General features: G+C 42.9%; 1 protein-coding gene across 4 annotated transcripts in view; it reads right to left on the bottom strand.

The window, feature by feature from the left end:
- ARHGAP24 (Rho GTPase activating protein 24) overlaps nucleotides 1-20,751 on the bottom strand; it is a 412,693-nt gene that overhangs the window by 66,387 nt on the left and 325,555 nt on the right. For 3 of the 4 annotated variants that reach the window (XM_063136191.1, XM_063136188.1, XM_063136190.1), the window contains one exon: nucleotides 20,328-20,450. In XM_063136191.1, the coding sequence (XP_062992261.1) occupies nucleotides 20,328-20,450 (123 nt within the window). Of the gene's footprint in view, nucleotides 1-10,285; nucleotides 11,334-20,327; nucleotides 20,451-20,751 lie in introns of those variants that run through there. The other variant, XM_063136189.1, reaches the window with a different exon arrangement.

The raw sequence follows: 20,751 nt of genomic DNA, 5'->3' as shown, positions 1-20,751 counted from the left end.
CACTTTCATAGCGGAATATCTGCTTGGTGTAGATGAGCCGACTTGAACAATGATAACCTGTATCTGTGTTTCTGTAGCATGGATTGCACCCACCGGACCACATACTGTCTAGACTTATACATGTTGCCCTTGGGCAAGCTTATTCAATCTCATGGCCTCCAATATCATCTGTACGCCGATGATACACAACTATATCTGTCATCTCCGGAACTTTCTCCTGATGTTCACGATCGTATCTCGGCATGTCTTTCAGATATCTCAGCTTGGCTGCTTCATCGTCGCTTGAAGCTTAACATGGCAAAGACTGAATTGCTTGTTTTTCCTCCTAAACCTTCTCCTCATCTCTCATTCTCTCTTACTGTCAATGATGTTACGCTTACTCCGGTCAAGGAAGCTCGTAGCCTTGGCTTTATCTTCGACTCCTCGCTCTCCTTTATTCCTCATATTGAGGCAGTAGCTAAATCTTGTCGATTTTTCCTGTATAATATTGCCAGGATTCGATCATTTTTGTCTGTCTCTTCTGCCAAGACGCTTGTTCATGCACTGGTTATTTCACGGTTGGACTACTGCAACCTTCTTCTCTCTGGCCTTCCTTCTTCTCACATCAGTCCGTTGGTTTCTGTTCACCACTCTGCCGCAAAGATCATCTTCTTGGCTCGCCGCTCTGACCATGTTACTCCGCTTCTGAAATCTCTTCATTGGCTTCCAATTCACTTCAGAATCCAATATAAACTTCTCCTGTTAACCTTCAAAGCTTTTCACGGTCTAGCTCCTTCCTATCTCTCCTCTCTCATCTCACACTATTGCCCCGCTCGTGCTCTTCGCTCCTCTGATGCCATGTTTCTCGCCTGCCCAAGGGCCTCTACTTCCCTTGCTCGGCTTCGTCCATTTTCGTCTGCTGCCCCTTACGCCTGGAACGCTCTTCCAGAACATTTGAGAACTACAAGTTCAACCACAGCTTTTAAAACACAACTAAAAACTTTTCTTTTTCCTAAAGCTTTTAAAACTTGATGTTGTGCAGACTTCTACTGTTACTTTCTACTGTTAGTTTTTCCCTACCCAGTGCCTGCTTACCCTACCCTGTACCTGTTTGCATTCTCTTCCCCTCCTTATTGTTTTACTATGATTTTATTAGATTGTAAGCCTATGCGGCAGGGTCTTGCTATTTACTGTTTTACTCTGTACAGCACCATGTACATTGATGGTGCTATATAAATAAATAATAATAATAATAATAATAATAATAATAATAATAATAATAATTAGAGTAAAAACAATAATGTAGAAACAAAATACCTAAGTCAGCCTTCCCCAACCTAGTGCCTTCAGATATGTTAAATTACAATCCCCATCTTCCATAGGCTATTAGGGTGACCATATGAAAAGGAGGAAATTTCCTCAAGTGTCATTTGTATGAAATTCCATCTTCATCACAACACTTAAAGCTGCAGGAGCCCTGCCCTCTTTTGTATCAAGTCACTCTAGCATAGCTCCTGCAGCTTTAACTGCTGTGATGAAGAGGGCATTTCCCCGATGAGGCTCGCCTGGTGCCAACATTGTTATCTTTCAGGCACCAGGTCAAGACTTTTCTCTTCTCCCAGGCATTTAACGGCATTGAACAATGCTAAGTTTGTTTTTTAATGGACCCCAGAACTGTTGTTTTAAATGGATGCTGCTGTTTTTATACTGTTGTTTTTATGTCTCTGATGGTTTTTAAATTTTGTATACTTTTCATGTTTACTGTTTTTAGCTTCGGCTGTGGGGCGGTATATAAATGTAATAAATAAATAAATAAATTTCACCAGGGGCTGCATGCATACAAATGACACCTGCTGAAATTCCCTTTTCTATGCAACTGTTAAAGATCTAGGAGCCCAGTTCTCCTTTTCATATGGTCACCCTATCCATAGGAAGCTGGGGACAATGGGGATTGTAGTCCAACAAATCTAGATGGCATCAGGTTGGGGAAGGTTGCTCTAAGTGGTTTCAAAGACTACGCTATGAAACATCTTGAGAAGTTCTTTTTACCAGCAAATAAAGGTCCATTAAAAGGAAGCAATAACTTATATTCGGGACTAGTAGCCCAATACCCTATCCCTCCTCAATGTATGGAGAGGTAGCAGGGGATAACCATGATGTATGTTTGTGTGATGTGGTGGTAGAGCATTTCTTATTGGAAATTTAGTTCCTCCTTCTTTCTTTCTGAACTTCAACAGAATTCTAGGGGTGCACTACAGCTCTGAAGAAGAGAAACTCTAGAACTAAAGATTAAAGGAGATAAATTCTTCATAAAATGGCAAGGGATTGCTGTGGTGGTAGGGAAAGGTTGAACTCTTCTTCTCTGGGCATCCCCCTCTCATTGTTACAAAGCTACATGAACAGGTCTACTGAACTATGATTCAAATCATAATGGGCAAATTTTCACATTAGATGTGTCATCAATGGTATCCACAAATAAAAGAGAAACATGGGTTAGAGGTCAGAAGGGACTCTTCCCTGCTCCCTAAGAAAATTCATTCATCTTAGCAATATTCTTCTAATTGTCCTCTAAATTTCTACTGCCATTTTGTAGGAACACCCAAATCTATTTCAACTTAGGTGGAATTTGATTACAACTGGGGATGCAACCAATATCCAAAGGTTTCAATTCCCAATGCGGAAACTTCATATTCACGGTTATTGATAAGTGCCCCAAATTAAGCAACAGCTTATAGTAGATCCATTAAAATTGTAGGTGCATATTATTGTATATATCCATATCCATATTAATGCAGACTTATAAAAAGGGTGGTGGGGAAGGAAGGTCAATGGTGGCTTGTGCAAGGTGTGTAAAATTCAGCCAAGTGAGTGATTTCCCTCATGCTAGTATGCAAAATTAGGCCTAATCTACATCAAGCAGGATATTGCACTATGAAAGCAGTGTGAAAGCAGTATATAAAAGGCAGGAGTCACACTACCACTTTATAGTGGCATTGAAGTGCATTCACAACTGTTGAGGCCCATTGACACATGCCATTTACTTAGGGTGACCATATTTTGGAAACCAAAAAGGAGGACAACATGGTCGCCCCCAAGGGGGCATGTCCAGTACCAAGGGGGCGTGCCCACCCGAACATAGCCTTGGTCACATATCTGATTTTACAGCACACATTTAAGACAAATCTGTTCTACATAACATCTTAATGTTAAAATCACTGAAATAAAGAACAAGTGAGAGATTCAATGTATCTGAAATTAACTTCACTCACTCCTACTTTTGTAGGTTTTGCTGTACTTTGATGCTTTTGCTATACTCTGTGTGTTACATTCTCCCCTTCCCTCAAATATCTTTTCTGACTGTATCTTCACTCATTGCAAGCTGCTGTTGTTGTTAACAGGGTTTGCTACTGGCCCCAGATCTGTTTCAAATTTGGTATGGCTAAAGCTCTACCTAAAAGCTATCATGGTGCCAACTTTCAGCTCTTTATCTTTAAAAATGACAGTTTAAAAAATAATAATTTTAAAACCTTATTTTTTAAAAAAATCCTAAAAAATCAATGGATGAACAGATCTGTTTCAAATTTGGTGTGGCTAAAGCACTACCTAAATCCTATCATGGTACAAAGTTTCATCTCTTTAACTTTAAAAATGATGATTTTAAAAATAATAATTTTAAAACCTCAATTTTTAAAAAAGTCCTAAGAAATCAATGGATGAACAGATCTGTTTCAAATTTGGTATGACTAAAGCCCTTCATAAGAGCTACCATTGTGCCAAGTTTCATGTCTTTATCTTAAAAAATGACGGAGTTATAAACATCTTTGTTAATTCCTATTAGAGCTGCTCTTTGAAAAAAATCTGGATTTCCCCTCCCCTCCTGGATTTGCCATAAAAAACCTGGACAAATCCAGGCAAATCTGGTCATATGGTCACCCTGATATACTGCTTTCATACTGCTATATCCTGCTTGGTGTAGATTATACCACTTTTATACCACTTTCATAGTGCAATATCCTGCTTGGTGTAGATTAGGCCTAAGTGTGAACTATCCATCCAGGGAAACCTTCAAACCTACCTTTGCAACAACAACAACAAATGACTTACACATTTTTGCAAATAAACTTGCCAAATGGGTGGAATCAGTTTTTGACAAGGCGGAAATATTGGTAGAAATATTGGTAGAAACGGCATAGGCTTTATACATCTCTTATTGGGACACAGAGAAGGCTGAAGCTTGCCTGTGAAATGTTGCAACTCTTTTCAACACTCTTTGAACATCCTTTGGAATTCTTGCAGATAAGTTGCCTGACTAGAGCTGAGCAAACTTGGACATCACAACATTTTCCATTCCATTTGAAGGCAGAGAAATTGCATTTCTATTTGCATTTTGCTAAATATTCTTGTGTGTGTGTGTGTGTGTGTGTGTGTGTGTGTGTGTGACTCCTCCAACCATTTCTTGGGGAAAGGCTAACATTAACGACAGTACAATGTCTTTCTCTTTCACCGCTAAGTTCTTTTATTTTGTTATGATTACATTTATTTCCTGCCTTTTCCCCTCTTGCAAGGAACTCAAGGTGGCTTACATGGTCTTCTGCCTCCTCTCCATTTTATCCTCGCAACAACCCTGTGAGATAGGTTAGGCTGAGAGTCTGTGACTGGCCCAAAGTAACCCACTGAGTGTCATGTTCTAGTGGGAACTAGAACCCAGATCTCCCACCCCAATCCAACACTCCAACCACTACACTGACTGGGGCCACAGCTAGACCTAAGGTTTTTCCTGGGATCATCCAGGGTTCGCCCCTGCCTGAGCATTGGATCCCCTGTGTGTCACCTAGATGAACAGGTTTGACCCCTGGACGATCCAGGGATAAACCTTAGGTCTAGCTATGGCCTGGCTCTCCATAAGAAGCAGCAAAAAAATTGCAGAATGTCAGTTCAGTGGCTGCCATTTTGTATCTCCCACAATGCCCTGTGCATAACATTTTCTGGGCATTGTTAGAGGAAAGGGCAGCCGCCACCCCCACAAAAGAGTGGATAATATTGGGCAAAAACAACCCTTTCGGGGGGAGGGCGTAGGGAGAAAATTATTATATTTTCTCTGAAATGTCTCTTCTGAGAAATTTCAGAACATTGTTTTAAACAATATTGGAAGGCAGTTCTATCAGAGACAAACAAACAAACCATTCCTAATACCACTGGCCACCTCTCCCGCACCCCCCTTTTCCCCATGGCCGGAACAAATTTCATTTTAGAAAGACTGCTCATGGAGAAACTGCAGCAAAGAAAAGGGCTAATAGCAAATAGCCCTTTGGCTTATTCCATATAGGTTACTGTTGAAAGAGGCACCTCTTCCTCCTTTGAGGGCTCCTGGTACACTTCTGCATTTGTCATTTTGGCACATTCACACACAATGTAAAAACAGCCACCTGAGCAAAAGGAGGGGTTTTAAAATATCTTCACTAGCTGCCAATTAGTTTCCAGGCGAAGTAAAAAGTGTTGGTTATTATCTTTAAAGCCCTACATAGTTTGGGTCCAGGCTACCTGCGGGATCGCCTTCTCTTGTACAATCCGCCCTGCACACTCAGGTCCCCTGGGAAGAATCTACTTCAGCCTGTCAAAATTAGGCTGACAAGTATTACCCAGAGGACCTTCTCTTCTGCTCCTCCCAGATGTGGAATGGCCTGCCGGAGGAGACTCGTCAACTTAACAGTCTTTTAGCATTTGAGAAAGCTATAAAGACTTATCTATTCCGGCAGGCCTATCCAGTGGAATTTTAGGATGTTTTTAGGATGTTTTTAGGATGTTTTGATAATGTATGCTATGTTTTTAATTCAGTTTTATGTATTTTATACTTATTGTTGTTGTGCAAACTCTGCAGGGCTAGTGATTGCCTCGTGGCTGTGCCATGGACGGCTGCCTCATGCACTGCTATTGCTTTCTGAACAGAGGGCCACCATATTGTTGACGTATGTAGTGGGGGAGGGTTTAAACAGCTGACAGTCTTGTCTCCTTATGAAAAGTCTGGGACAGTTAAATTAAAAGTGGGGGTGAGCATGGAACCAACTGTCTGCAAATTAATCAGTTAATCTTTTCCTCAAGCTCTGAACATTCCAAGAATACCTACTCTCAGAGTGTAACAGAAGCTGAACACAGGCTAGACGCAAGACAACAGCATGCCCTGTTCCTCTAATGGATATATTAGCAATGGGCCCTGTGCCAGCGGTGAGGTGACCGCAGGAAATTCTGTCCTACTCCTGGGGAGAATTTCCAGTGGCACTGCCATGATTTCCCCTTAGCTGGTTGGAGCTAAAAGACCCCACTGGCTTCACACATGTTCCAGAGAAATAAAAGCACCAGGTGGCTGTGGGTGCTTAGCAACCACTCTCCCACTCTGCTGGATAGTTCCTGGAAAGAAGTGGTGCTGCTTTCCTAAGGACCAGCTCTGTCTCCCTTGGAACTAGTACATTGCTGGTCTTAGAGAGAAAACATAGCTGGCTAATGGAAAGAAGGCAGGAGTGGATGGGGAGGGAGAAGAAGAGAAGCAGCAGCAGTGGGAGATAAGAAATGGAGGGTGGAGATGAATGTGTGAAAGGATAACCCTCTCAAACTCAGGGCCCTATTTGTGGTTCTTGGAAGCTTCCAAAACCAAGTACAAGTTTCTACATCTTTCCTTCCTATTTGGCCGAGTTGGTTGTATGGCATGCTCCTCTTAGGACAACACAGATTGTGGAATTCTGGTAGTTCGTTGGATTAAGGAAGCAAATTTTAGGCTCCAGGCATTTTCCCATCTTGCCCCATGATTGTGGAACTCTTTCCCTCCTCACCTTTGTATGGAACCAGAATTGGACAAATTTAGACAAGGCTTGAAAATGTATTTGTTTGAGTTGGAGCCATAGGTGTTGGTGTATGGAGTGAGGAACAATCAGCTTGCTTCTGAGTTTTAAATTGTTTGGTTGTTTTAATTGATTGGTTGTAAATTAGTCTAATCTTTGGTTAGCAGTTTATGAAATGTGTATTTATTGATTTTTGTTTATATTGCTGTGTTTTGTATGTTTAGGTTAAATGGAATGTGCTCTGGTATAGAGTGTAATAATAATAATACTGATAATAATAACAGCAATTATTATTATTTTCCAGTTGACCCTAGTTCTTATATTTCACTTGGCTACAGAACTTCTCTAATGCAACTTGAAACACTTCTGTCTTATTGCTTGTATGATTTGCCACATCTAGGGATGTACGAGAATTTTAGTTTTTGCTAGCAAAACATGCGAGCATGCTGTGTGTGAAGCCTCGACCACCATTGTGAACAGGTGCTCACCAAAAATGGTCAGAAATTGCTGGACATGTGCACACATTCAATCTGCATGACATTCCTGGTTTAATTTTGTGCAAGATTCCTAACTTTTACAAGACTGAATAAACCTTGCTTTAGTCCATGGAGGAAAGGGGTACCAATTAGGAAATTTGTACAACTTTCGGGAAACTTCCACAAATTTGCTGCTCAATTTGCACAATTATCCTGTTTCATAAAAGCCAGCAGTGATTGCAAATGAGAACAGGAATCAGGCACAAGTCGATATTTGGTAAACCTAATGATCTTGAACAGCGCCCAATGGGTCCATGGACACCTGACAAGTGGCATGTGACATCCCCCCTTATCACTAGCTGCTATTTTGTGCAAAATGGTGGCTTGTGGGTAAGTGGGGATCCCCATGCTTGCTGTAGTCATGTATCTCAACATCTCAGAGGCATCTGATTATTTCTGCTGTCAAAACTTACTGAGAAGTCCAAAAGACTAAACAGGGCCACATTTTCCCTTTCATTTCTCAAAACAGAACATCCCTCAGGGCCATTAATACAGTTTCTGTTCTAAAGCCCAATTGAAAAGGATCTGGATTATTGGTTTGCGGATGGAGAGCATTGATTTCAACCAAATATTTTTATAGTTGGGAGTTACCACTTCCCATCTTGCTGAGAAACTGCAGGTTTAATATTGCCCTCAATTATTCTGGTCTGCCAGATCAAATGCCATTTCCCCCTCAATCAGGTCTGGATAATCACCCTGACATTATTAGGTATGGGGGAGAAATTGTAATATGAACCAGTATAATTTGCACTTCCAAAACTAATTTGGAACACAACTAGGCTTCAGTTTTTGTACTTTTGTACAATTTTCCGATGCAGTTCTGTGATTTTAAAACAAATGTAAACAAGAAAAGTGCACATTTGGCACCATTGTACCCAAATATATATAGGACAAATGCATACCAAAATGCATATACATTTTTGTGCTGACTTTCCCCCTAAACATTTGCAAACTGAAGCAGGAATGGGATGGAACCAACATGGGCTTCAAACAATTTGAAACTTGTTGAAATGGAAACTGACAGATTTATCCATCTCAAGGCATTATATCCTAGTTTAAGGAGTCATTTTCTACAACTGTGCCCAGTGAACGTGGTTCACTGCTGACCTTCACCATCCATGATGGACAGGAGCTGAGACGTGCTTCCAATCACCAAGAATCTTGTTGATGCCCAGGTGACATCAACTAAAAATTATCCAAAGAAACCTGACAAGCAGATCCTCTGGACATTTTCGTTTCCATGGCACAAACCAAACTTCACTTCGAAACCTCAACTGAGGTGAATTAGGAGGGTCTTCCTTCAGGCAAAATTCTATAGGAATTTCAAGAGAAGCTCCCATATTTATTTATTTATTTTTAAAAATGAGCCTAGTACATATGCCTAGAAGTACCATGGAGTTTTTCCTGAAACAAAATTTGACACAAATTTGGAAGGGAAAACAAAAACAAAACACCTGTAGGGATTTCAAAGGAATCCAAAGAATGCTGAAAAGGTCCCTGCCATTTCTTGCAGGGCAGGGTGTGGGGGCAGAGAGCATTTCACATGTCTCTGATTTCTTCCCACACTTGTGACAAAGGGGACTTCTGAAGAGTTTGCCGCAAGCCCATAACCTCAGCGCTGCACAATACTGCCCAACCCACAGAAGTTCATTTTGCGGCGGCAGGTGAAAACACAGTCCTTTTGACAAATGATGGTCACACATGATGCAATCAGCCTTACCCCCCCCCCCCCACTCCCAAATGACTTGCCGCCACTTACAGAGCTGGCATAGAAAACTGGCTGATGGCCATTGATTTATCTCTATTTCTTCAAAGGTTCCCCGTTGGCCATAAACTGAATGACAGGAGTGTAAGGCTAGCAGGAAAGAGGACATTGAGACACCCTTGACCCAAGGCAGGACCATGTACACATCCCTCCTCCCCCACTTCCGTATGCTGATGAAAACTCATTTTTCTGGAAGCCAAGAGAAAGGTCGCCTTGTCTTCTTTGGAATTAATGCGTATCAATATTTTACAGCCCTCTATGCAGATTGCTTCAGAACATCGAGGTTTATTCGCCATCAAAGCTAAATGGAACCTCCATTTTCAAAGACAAGCTCTCTGAAGAGCAGATGCTGAGGGAAATTGGGGTGGGAGGGCTTTTGCCCTTATTCCCCCCCCCCTCTTGTCAGCTTCCTGGAGGCGCCTGGCTGGCCACTTGGTCTGATCCAGCAGGGCTCTCCCTATGTTCGTTTTCTTAGCATTCCTGCCATCTCTTCCCTTCAACCCGTCGTTTTCCCTTCTTCCACTCCCACCAGCTGATCTAGGCACACATGTAGGCACAGACATGCCCAGTGAAAAACCTACACATTGATTAAAAGCACTATATTACTGGAAGGTGGAAGGTCACAAAACAAGTATGAAAATATTTCCTGGCAGTGGATGAAATGGACATATGGGCTGTAGAGGAGAAACAGGCAAAGAAAAAGCACACAGCAGCATTTTAACAGGGGTGAAAGGATCGGTTTGTGTGTACGCCCAACCTCTTCAGCTCACCAGGCATTTTTTTAAAAAATGTCCAAATGGCTGGACTTCTATTCCTCCTTAAAGGTATACATCTACCACACTTCTCCCACCCCCGAAGTAGAACCAGGTGTTCTTCGCTCAGTCTCCTTGCTGCCTGACTGGTTTTGCTAGCTCTGATGCACTGTCAATTCAAGAAAAGGAAACCTTTTGCACTTCTTTTATGTCCAGTCATGGGTCACGAACCAGAGGAGAAAAAGAATGGCCACCTCATAACAACAAATCAAGGATAAATACAACCAGGCTGGCAAGCGTTTCCCTTTGTTTCTGAATTTCTATTCAAAACACAACAGCTCTCTTCTGTTATACCCTGACACCACACAGAAGAAACGGCTTTGAAAGAAGAAGACGGCGACAGTGGCAAACTGTACCTACCTTTGCGGAAGCTAAAACACCGCTTAATTCTCCTGTAGGTAGTTTTGGGAACAAAGGGGGACGACGCTAAGGCACCTGAGGCACGGACCCCCGTATTCCTGTCTTCAGGCATCATGCAGGCCTGAGAAAGAGTTGTGTCTCAAAAGCATGTGTTAAAAGCCACTTCTGGTTGGCACACTGCGATCAATCATTCTTATATACTACTATTTTCAGCGGTATTTTGTCCTGCCCCCCTCAAGCACCCCAAATTGTGTTCTTCTCAGTCTTGATAGGCTTCTGACTTCTTCAGAGGAAAGATGTTAGCATCCCTCCTTTGCTAGTGATTTCAGATGGTTTCCTTTCCGTTGTCTCTCTTCCTTCTCCTTGAGTTTTTTGATGTTATTTCCCATTGAGTGGTAACAATGCCATGTCATGACAAAAGAATTTCAGCGTAAAGGTATATCTTCCATTCAAGGTGTCTTGTGGCAGGTTTTTTTTGGGAGGGGGGCAGTCAGTGCTTCTTCTCAGCTGGAACTGTACGGGGTGGAGCAAGTGGGGAGGAGGGGAGGCATAGATTCCACTGGGAAAGGTCAGCAAATAGCAATGCATGAGCGGAAGATGAGAACAATGACCCAAAAAAGGACACCAAAGGCTTGCCTTGGATGCTCCTCGCCGGCTCCTTTTTATCTCCGCAAATGGGGGACAAAAATAATGACAGCATCTCCCCAAAGGCTACATTTGTCCATTCAAGACGCTCTTCAAAGGGTTTCTTCTCCCCCCCCTAATTATTATGCAAGAAAACGCCTCCTCTTTGGAGAGTCTGGATGATTTGTTGCCTTCCTGCTGCCCCGACTTTCGTGGCAAACACATCAGCCCCAGTGGGATCAGCCGCTCAGTGACGCCACGAAGTTCCTCGGGATCTGCTGGAGAAGACGCACCTCGCACAAGAGACGCCTGTGCCAATATTTCCCCTGTCCAACTCTTCTCAATGGAAGCGTTTCAAACGCTGCTGCTGCTGCTGCCGCTGCTGCTGCAGCTTCTGCTCAAGTCCGTCGCATGCATGCGGCAGGTGCAAGGGAAACAATGTAAAGGAGTCAAAGCGAGCTAGTACGGCATCGGCAATGTTGATTTTTTTTAAAAAAAATGTTGACTTTGAGTTGACTTCAAACAACAGTCACGTGTGGCAGCTTAAGAGCCCTTTTGCCTCTCACATGAGCGTCTGGCTCCCCCCCCCGCCCAATCCCATTAATCTTTCTTGCTCCTTCGCCCCTTCGAGTCCCACGTTATTTCTGCTTTCATGCCATGTAATCAAAGCTTGTTTCTCCCCCACCCCTCCTTATCAACAGAAACATGAAAAATGTCACCTTTTAAATCTAATCAGGGGAGGAATTTAATTCGCAGCAACTGCTTGAAGAATTGGCTTTCTGTTGTTAAGGCTGTTCTAGGCACCTTCCGTATGTTTCCTGTTCAGAAACAATCTGTTTCTCTGCCCCCACAACCCACCCCCTTGCTGATACAAGTTAACACCACCGTTTAATAAGCCAGTTAATAATTGGCAGAGATCCCCGCTCAGTGATCTCCATCACTGCACTAGTCCCGCCAGAAGGTCAAGCCCAAATAGTAGAGGTTCACGAAAGGTCACACACACTGCTCTCGGGTCGAACGCTTTGGAAACATAAACATGTTCCCCATTCCGGCAGGGTGGGATGTTGCAAGTATCAGTATTGGTACATGCAGGGGCATCTCAGTTTCCCTTCCAGCTGTGCCCCCACCTCTTCCATTGCAAGCCCGATTTTATATCAGGCCTGCATGAAATACGTCCCATCAAGCTAAATACTGACCACAAGTCAGCCATGAAGGGTGGTCCTCCACAGTCTGGATAATCTTCCTGTTTTGCCTACTAGAAACTGCAAAAATGTCGAGAGGGGGAAGGACCTAGCAGTCACCTGACAGGCAAGCATACCTGGCTGGTGGGATTCATTTGGCTTAGTAGATCAAGTTGTGCATCCCTGATTTAAATGCAGGGGTGTAAGCCCTAAAGCAGATAGCCCTAAAGCAGATCCTGTGGAGGACAACATGGTGTTATTTAGTGAAGGAACATCAGAAGCTGTCCTGTACTAGGTTGGGCCATTTGTCCATGTAAACCAGCATTATCTTCTCCACCTGACAGCAGTTTTCAAGTGTCTTTGCCATCACTTAAGATGCCAGAGATTGAACCTGGACCCTTCTGCATGCAAAGCATGTGCTCTACCACTAGGGATGGAGGAATAAGTCTATATCTGGTTTACATTAGGTTTGCACTGATTCAATCAGAAGTCAATTCCACCTTATTTCTACATCTCTCTCTCTCTCTCTGTGTGTGTGTGTATGTGTGTGTGTGTGTGTTAAAAAATTCACAGAAATTTGTATTTATTTTTGTTCACAACTTTCCCTAATGTACACATTTTGTACGCAACTTTCCTTGAAATATGCATTTTTCTATGCCACTTTCCTTAATAGACAGATTTCTGTAAGCCACCCTCCCTAATAGACATGTTTTTGCACGCCACTTCCCCTAATAGATGTGTAGATGGATTTTTCTATGCCATTTTTGTGCTGAAAACTCCATCACGAAATTTGGAGAAGTACGTGATCTAAAGGATAACTATGGATCTGCGTATTAGTCTTGGAGGTGCTGATTAGGTTGGCTAACCTACATATAAATGTGGATCAAGCAAAATCCTCCCCATCAAACACTAAACTTCCCAATGCTTGATGTATGAAGAAAGGTAGGCAGGTTTAACTCAGCCCTAGACAACACTTGCAAATTCAACACAAGAGAATGGCACAAAGCATACAGTAAATGCTTTAAAGCATATTTCCTTGTGGTCCACACTGGGGTTCTTTTTAATGTTCCTAATGAAAGTTAGGCCTTCTGCCAACATCTATCCATTAGAACAGAAATCCGAAACTACTAAAAGCCCTTTTGTTCAATACCAGTATTTGTACCGCTGTCAGAGAGTGGCTTCTCTCCATGTTTCTCCAAGATGGTGACTCACAGTGAGTTGCTAAAAGGGTTTGGGCATTTAAAAAGACATTCACAAACATCTTGAGTTGGCACAATATAAGCAACTATGCTAGACCTAAATGGACAGGTGTGGGGCCTCCTGCTGAGATGCAGAATAACTTCTGAAAAGGGCTTACATTTTTCATGAGGTCTGGTACATTTGGCCTAAAGTTCAGTAGTATCAAATCAAGTTCAGTACTACGTTACCACCAACAGGTGGTGCTAGGCAGTCCTACATTCATGAAGATTTCTATAGATCTGTGGTTGCAAATGGTAGATTAAGACAACAGTCCATGCCACAGCCACTTAAAATCTTGCTCTGCAGCCTTCTTCATGCATTAATGTTTGGGGTAATATAGTTTGTATAAATGTATAAGACAGGATAATTTGCTCAAAGAATGAGCTGAGGCAAGGTGCAGAATGAGGCAGCAAAGTGATGGCTGGCTTGTTGGTTACCTGGACAACAAGAACACCAAACTTGCTAAAACTAGGGATGAAGAAAAGAAATGCTGCAGTTTTGCTACACAAGTACATTCTTTCATTTTATTTATTTATTTTTATGTGCCTTTAAGCCTTAGCTCTGGCACATCACAGAAGGCAAGGACACAACCCTCTCTGTGGTCCGAATAATTTTGATCCACAGGACATAACCAAAAGAAGAAAGCATGGTTCTGCCTAGGTACTAGTTGCTTTGCATAGGGTGACCATATAGAAAGGAGGACAGGGCTCCTGTATCTTTAACAGTTGTATAAAAAAGGGAATTTCAGCAGGTGTCATTTGTATGCAGGCTGCACCTAGTGAAATTCCCTCTTCATAACAACCATTAAATCTGCAGGAGCCCTGCCCTCTTTTGTATCTGGTCACTCTAGTACCGCTCCTGCAGCTTTAATGGTTGTGATGAAGAGGGAATTTCACTAGGTGCAGCCTGCATGCAAATGACACCTGCTGAAAATTCCTTTCTATACAACTGTTAAAGATACAGGAGCCATGTCCTCCTTTCCATATGGTCACCTAGCTTAGCATCTACTAGGAAGAGTGGGCAAGCCTTTCTACCTTTCAGCTAACAGACAATCACTAGAGATGAGTGAACGAGCCAAGTTCAAACTCACCAAGATCCTCTGAATATCAGCTCACTGCTCAATTCCCCTTGATTTGTGCTCATGTTTGTGATTGCAGATGGTTTTGTGCCACTTGGAAAATGGCACAAAACAAATTGCTATCAAACATGAAAGTGGCACAAAAACATCACAAACTTGCACGAATTTCCCCCTGTAGACTAAAGTTCATGAAAATTGTGCATTTCGATAAAGTTGTGCATTTTTCGCAGATGTGAACACACATTCAGGAATTTGCAATTATTTTTTTGGGAGACAATGCGCTGCTGTTTGCATTTATGTTTGGGATTGCGAATTGGCATTTTCAAATCATTTGCAAACTGAAACAAAATTCCCACACATCCCTAAGACAATCCTAGTTTTCGGTCTGAGACTTAAAGTAGCTCAAGAACATAGTTAATATTTTCAAGGAATGGATGAGGTACTTGAGAGACTCTAACAGGGTCCCTCTGGCATTCCTGCCTTCTCCTAGTAAGAATTCCCCTTCACTAATGCCTTTCTCACCCCAGCAAGAAACACCTCTCTCACACACTGGATTTAGTTGCCTCAAGGACTTTAAGTAGGGTGACCATATGAAAAGGAGGACAGGGCTCCTGTATCATTAACCATTGCATAGAAAAGGGAATTTCAACAGGTGTCATTTGTATGTATGCTGCACCTGGTGAAGAGCTCAGGAGTCCTGCCCACTTTCATATCTGGTCACTCTAGTATAGCTCCTGCATATTTAACTGTTGTGACTAAGAGGGAATTTCACCAGGTGCTGAATGCATACAAATGTTCTATCCAACTCTTAAAGATATAGGGGTTGAATAATAAACAAGTAACTCTTAATGGTTCTATCAATATATGTTCTCCCATACACAGTGCTCTAGACCACACTCTCAAACAATCACTTCACAAATCACCACAGACTTTTCTCTGGCCTTAGCTACACCTACCGGTCTAGTGGGATGGAAGGGTGAAGATCTCACAATATTTTTATCATGAGATCTCCCCCTCTATTTACACATGGTGCGCGATGACCTCAGAAGGAGAGGACATTGCACTTGCCATTTTGTTTTTTTTCTTAAAGAAGAAGATGAGCACGAGTGTTCATGCCCAAAAGGTAAGGGTTTTTTTTTTTAAAAAAAAAAAAATCCCTGCTCCCCCCCACCCTCGATGGGTGCAGTGCTCCTAAGGAGCTCTGCACCCATGCGTGGCTCCCGGCTCCCCGCAAGTAACCACACAAACCACGATGCCCACACACACATTCTACGGTTTGGGGCTCAGCCCAAGACCACGGAAAAAGCAGGCCTAAAGTGTAGGGCAAGATCTCGGGGCAAGGGAGGGATCATCCCTCCCTGATCCTGGGATCCCCTGCGCGTCATGTGGATGGACAGGGATGATCCCGGGGATCACCCTGGGATTTCGCCCCGTCTAGCTAAGGTCACTGTGTTCTCAATCCTAAAATTCTATCTATATTCTTACCTGACGCTGAGCATACAGTTTATATAGCTCATACACTTCACACCCTTCACTCACTCAACCAATCATCTCCCATATAGAAATCCACCATTCCTCCAGACATTCATCTCACTCTCACCTCAGACATGCTCACCACAAAACACAAAGATATAACTGTAACACAGAACCATAACCACAAGTTCATTATATAGAGACATGTAACATCACAGGCCGACAATGGGCTGGCCCAAAACATTTTGCTAGCTGAGCAGAAGGACAAGATGACCAGATTGGCAGTTGAATCATGCTTCACTATTGTTGGGACAGTATTTTTCCACTGCACGTGAGGGCAGCAGGCTAGCTTAGGATGTACAGGGCAAGCCACACAGCACAGACAACTGTCCCCCACCATCTTTCCGCTGCCTCACTCTAGCTAATGGTAGGCCCTCCCCTCCCCACTAGGTCTATTGAGTCAGCTCAGCTCAGAAGACTTTCATTCGGACATCTACTGAATATGGCTGAATCACTTCAATTTTGTTTGGGATTCACAACGTACACCCCTACCTGATTTTAATAAGACTGCCAGCATTAAGACAGGGCATAAAGTAAAACACCATTTTTCTGTTGGGATAGAAAACCCAATGGAAGATCTTCCTGAACTAACAAAATGCATGAAATACACTGATAACAGCTCATACTTCAACAGAGTAGTGTCACTTTACTAATGTCAAAAAAATCCACAAAGCAATCAAATGAGTTCAGATTTCTACAAATCCAATCTGCACAATCCATAGTGGACCAGGATTTCCCAATTCGCATAAATCCACAGACTTCTTGACTACCTTAAAAAAAAAAAAATGAAAAAAAAACCCTTTCTGGAATTTTATGCAAATTTAATAGTAGAAAAATATGCAAAATAAAAAAGTAAAAATGAGTATTTCCCTCATCGGCGAAAGCATAAAAATGTATATTTGTACAAATTTGGGAAATTGGAAAAAAACCTGATTCTACCAATGAGTGGACTGCAGAATAAAAAGGCACCTGACAATCCACAAAATGCAGACGGAATGAATTTTACAAGATCTATACCTCCCTATGTCAACACACTGCAACAGAAAAGGACCGCTTCTGAGAGCCATGAGAAATATAACAAGAATCTGACCTTCCAGAGAGAAGCTAAGTTATTAAACTCTCAGTTGTAGGTCATCACAGCCAGAGCATAAAATTCTTTGGGGGCCTTTCCGTGTTTTTGCTTGCACAGACATCAGATTCCTAGTAGATGAGTGGAATGTACTGCAAACGTGTTTCAGACTTCATTCAGCTGGTGCTTCCACCCCCACCCACCCCGCCCAAGAATATCCAAGACACAGCTGCAGACACATCCGAAGGTAGTACTGGGCAGAGTTCCAGCTGAAATGGTTCCATGGGATAGGACCACCAGCCAAGGTCTGATATCCCCTGCCTAAGCAAAACCTCACAACCTTAAACACTGGTTAGGGAGCATGCATGGTGCGCCGTTCCCAATGGAGGTTCTGTTAACAATGATAATTTTCTTCGGCCCCCCTACATTCTAATTGATAGGAAGAAAGGGTGATTTTCCAACAGTAAACATAGTTTTTCAGCTGCAAACTCTGTTCTTCTCTGTTACAAAAGCAACACAAAATATTGCTACTGAACTGCCAGACGCTTATTTTCACAGCCAAACATTGTTGGGGACCAGCCAGAAATTCTGTTTTCTTTCCTTTTAGGCCTGTGCTCTACTCTAGTGGAAAACCAGCATGTGAATGGTAATCATTCCTTCTTGATATCAATTGGTCAATACTGGCAGACAAAACAGAGAAGGATATGGCGAGACTCGGACCTGTTCTTCCAAATGATGCCCATGTAACTCTGTAAATGAATGTCACCTCCATTCTTTTAAATGGAAACAGCAACTCTACAAGTGAACTGAGGGTATGGAATTGCCCCCTTCATTGTAAAGGAATAAGGAAACTCACATGAGCACTGTCCAAAGAGACTGGGCAATGGGTGTGGAGGAAGGAACCATGTGACTCTCCACACCCATGTGATGACTCCATCAAGAAATAACTGGAACATAAATGCAATTCCATGCTGATTCAATAATGTTTGAATTACGTAGGGTGACTATATGAAAAGGAGGATAGGACTCCTGTATCTTTAACAGTTGCATAGAAAAGCGAATTTCAGCAGGTGTCATTTGTATATATGGAGAACCTGGTGAAATTCCCTTTTCATCACAGCAGTTTAAAGCTGCAGGAGCTATCCTAGAGTGACCAGATTTAAAAGAGGGCAGGGCACCTGCAGCTTTAACTGTTATGATGAAGAGGAAATGTCACCAGGTTCTCCATATATATAAATGACACCTGCTGAAATTCCCTTTTCTATGCAACTGTTAAAGATACAGGAGTCCTATCCTCCTTTTAGAGCCTCGTGTGGAGCAGAGTGGTAAGCGGCAGTTACTGTAGCCGAAACTCTCCCCACAGCCTGAGTTCGATCCCAGCGGAAGCTGGTTCTCAGGCGGCTGGCTTAGGTCGACTCAGCCTTCCATCCTTCCAAGGTTGGTAAAATGAGTACCCAGCTAGCTGGGGGGAAGGTAACCACGACTGGGGAAGGCAATGGCAAACCACCCCGCTACAAAGTCTGCCAAGAAAACATCAGCGAAAACAGGCGTCCCTTTAGGAGTCAGTAATGACTCAAGTGCATGCACGAGAGGATCCTTTCCTTTCCTTTCTTCCCCATATATACAAATGACAACTGCTGAAATTTCAATACGACTGTTAAAGATACAGGAGCCTTGCCCTCCTTTTCATATGGTCACCCTAACTTAGGCCTCTGGGAGTCATGATGTCCATCTAGATCAGAGGTGGCCAAACTTTTTCATCCCGAAGGCCCAATTCTGGAAAAGTATATTGGCGCTGCATGCCAGCTACAGGCAGGACTGCAACTCAAAGTGGGTGGAGCCACCCCACTGCTTGCATTTGGCCCCAATGTAATTGCCCAGACCCCAATAACTCTAGGGATGCATAAATGAACAATTGTCATGTCTAGCCCTGCTCCCCCTGGGTTGGAAGAAGGTGTTTCAGGTAATCAAACAGAATCAGACTCTGAAGTAGAGGAGTCGGTGCCAGACACAGGCCAGCCTGTACCAGTGGGGGAGAAAGCTCTCACAGTTTCTTCGCCAGCTGGTGGTGAACTCTCTCCAGAGCTTATCTTGTCAAAGGCAAACAACACACAGTTAGTATTGTTTTTTAAAAACCAACGTTCTTCTGAAGGTGAGAGCACCGACAGACTAGCTGATCCTAGGGTGCACTGCAGGCAGAAACGGATGGAGCAAAAGGAAGGCAAGAGAAAGTTGGGCCGGCTTGCATTGCATCAAAAGCCGCCTCAGAACGAGCCTCTCTGAAGTTAACACGTTTTGGGAAAAGGCTTTCCATTCTCCTTGAAAGAACAATTGCCTCACTTAGTTTGCATAGTTTTGCCTAGGGGGAAGGTTCCAAGAGATTAGACTCTCTTGAGGCAGGAAGAGATGCTTAAATAAAGCTTTGTGGATTACTTAGCAGGCCTCGTCATTGTCTCCCCAGAAGGCAGAAGGTTTCTGAGAAACACGACAACAATGTTCAAGATCACTAGGATTCTCTCAACACCATCTCACTGCTCATCTCCAGCCCAGTTCCTCTTCGCATTTGCTATCTCTGCTCACTTTGTACAAATGGGAGACTAGCGCCAATCAAGCAGCGCAAATTGGCACAAATCTTCCCAAATCTTTGCAAATCTCATTTGCACAGATTCCCTGCATGGACTAATGTGGGGCCAATTAATTCTACTGAAGAAATTTGTGCAAATTAGGAAATTTGTGCAAATCATCCTGGGCATCGGGAAGAAAGTGAACGTGAGCATGTGTTGGACAATTGAATATTTTCAGTGCACATGCGGTTGCGCTCATGTTCAGGGCTTTGAAAGGGGCATGTTCAAACTTTTATGAGAAAAAATGAAATTTTCATATTCCTAATTCACTCACACCCACAGACATAATTACACAGAGAGAGAGAGAGAGAAAGAGAGACAGACAGACAGACAGACTCAACAACTCTAATACAAACTCACTGTCTCAGATACAAACTCACTCACATACACGCTAACTCACTCACATCTCATTCCTCTCCCCTTAAAGGTTTTTAAAAGCCTCATCTGCAGCTGGATGGGGACTTCCTATGGGCCAGTTATGGCCCGTTAGCTGGAGGTTCCCCACTTCTAATGTAGGCGGACTACTGTTGTTACAGCTGACATGCATGCTCCCTAGTGCATGGCATTGATAATAAATATTCATTATGCCTGATCCTCCCTTGCCTTGCATGTTGACAGTCCCAGTCAAAACACAATAAGCCACAGGTAAAATTCGCTTTGTCTCTCTTCTCACATTGTTTTATGGTGTACTCACCTCCTCCAAAAGGTGCCCATATCACCCTCCGGATAGACTTCACCCAATCTTCCATATCATTCTGAGTGCTGGCCATAAGGAGATATGTCTCATGGTTTGATGTCATCCGCTCTCTGTCTCCTCCTATAACAGAAGAAGGCCATAACTTTAAGGAAAACTCGCCCTTTCCAACTCAAATTCTCATACACAGTCCACTACTGGAAATGCCTGGTTGATGATGGACACAAAGGGACAGAGATAGCACAGTTCACTAATGAAAGACAAAACTTTCTTCAATTTGAAGAAGAAATGCTCTTACATCAATAGGGGGCTCAGCCATTTTTGTCTGCTTGTTTATGTTAAGCACAATGATTTTCAAGTTGCATTATGGGGTTCCTTAGATGCTTATCAGGGTTTCCTCAGCAAAATGATCCTTTGTGGTTGA

The sequence above is a fragment of the Elgaria multicarinata genome, chromosome 10 (genome assembly GCF_023053635.1).
Source record: "Elgaria multicarinata webbii isolate HBS135686 ecotype San Diego chromosome 10, rElgMul1.1.pri, whole genome shotgun sequence".
NCBI lineage: Eukaryota > Metazoa > Chordata > Lepidosauria > Squamata > Anguidae > Elgaria > Elgaria multicarinata.
This window is presented reverse-complemented; position numbering and strand designations above follow the sequence as displayed.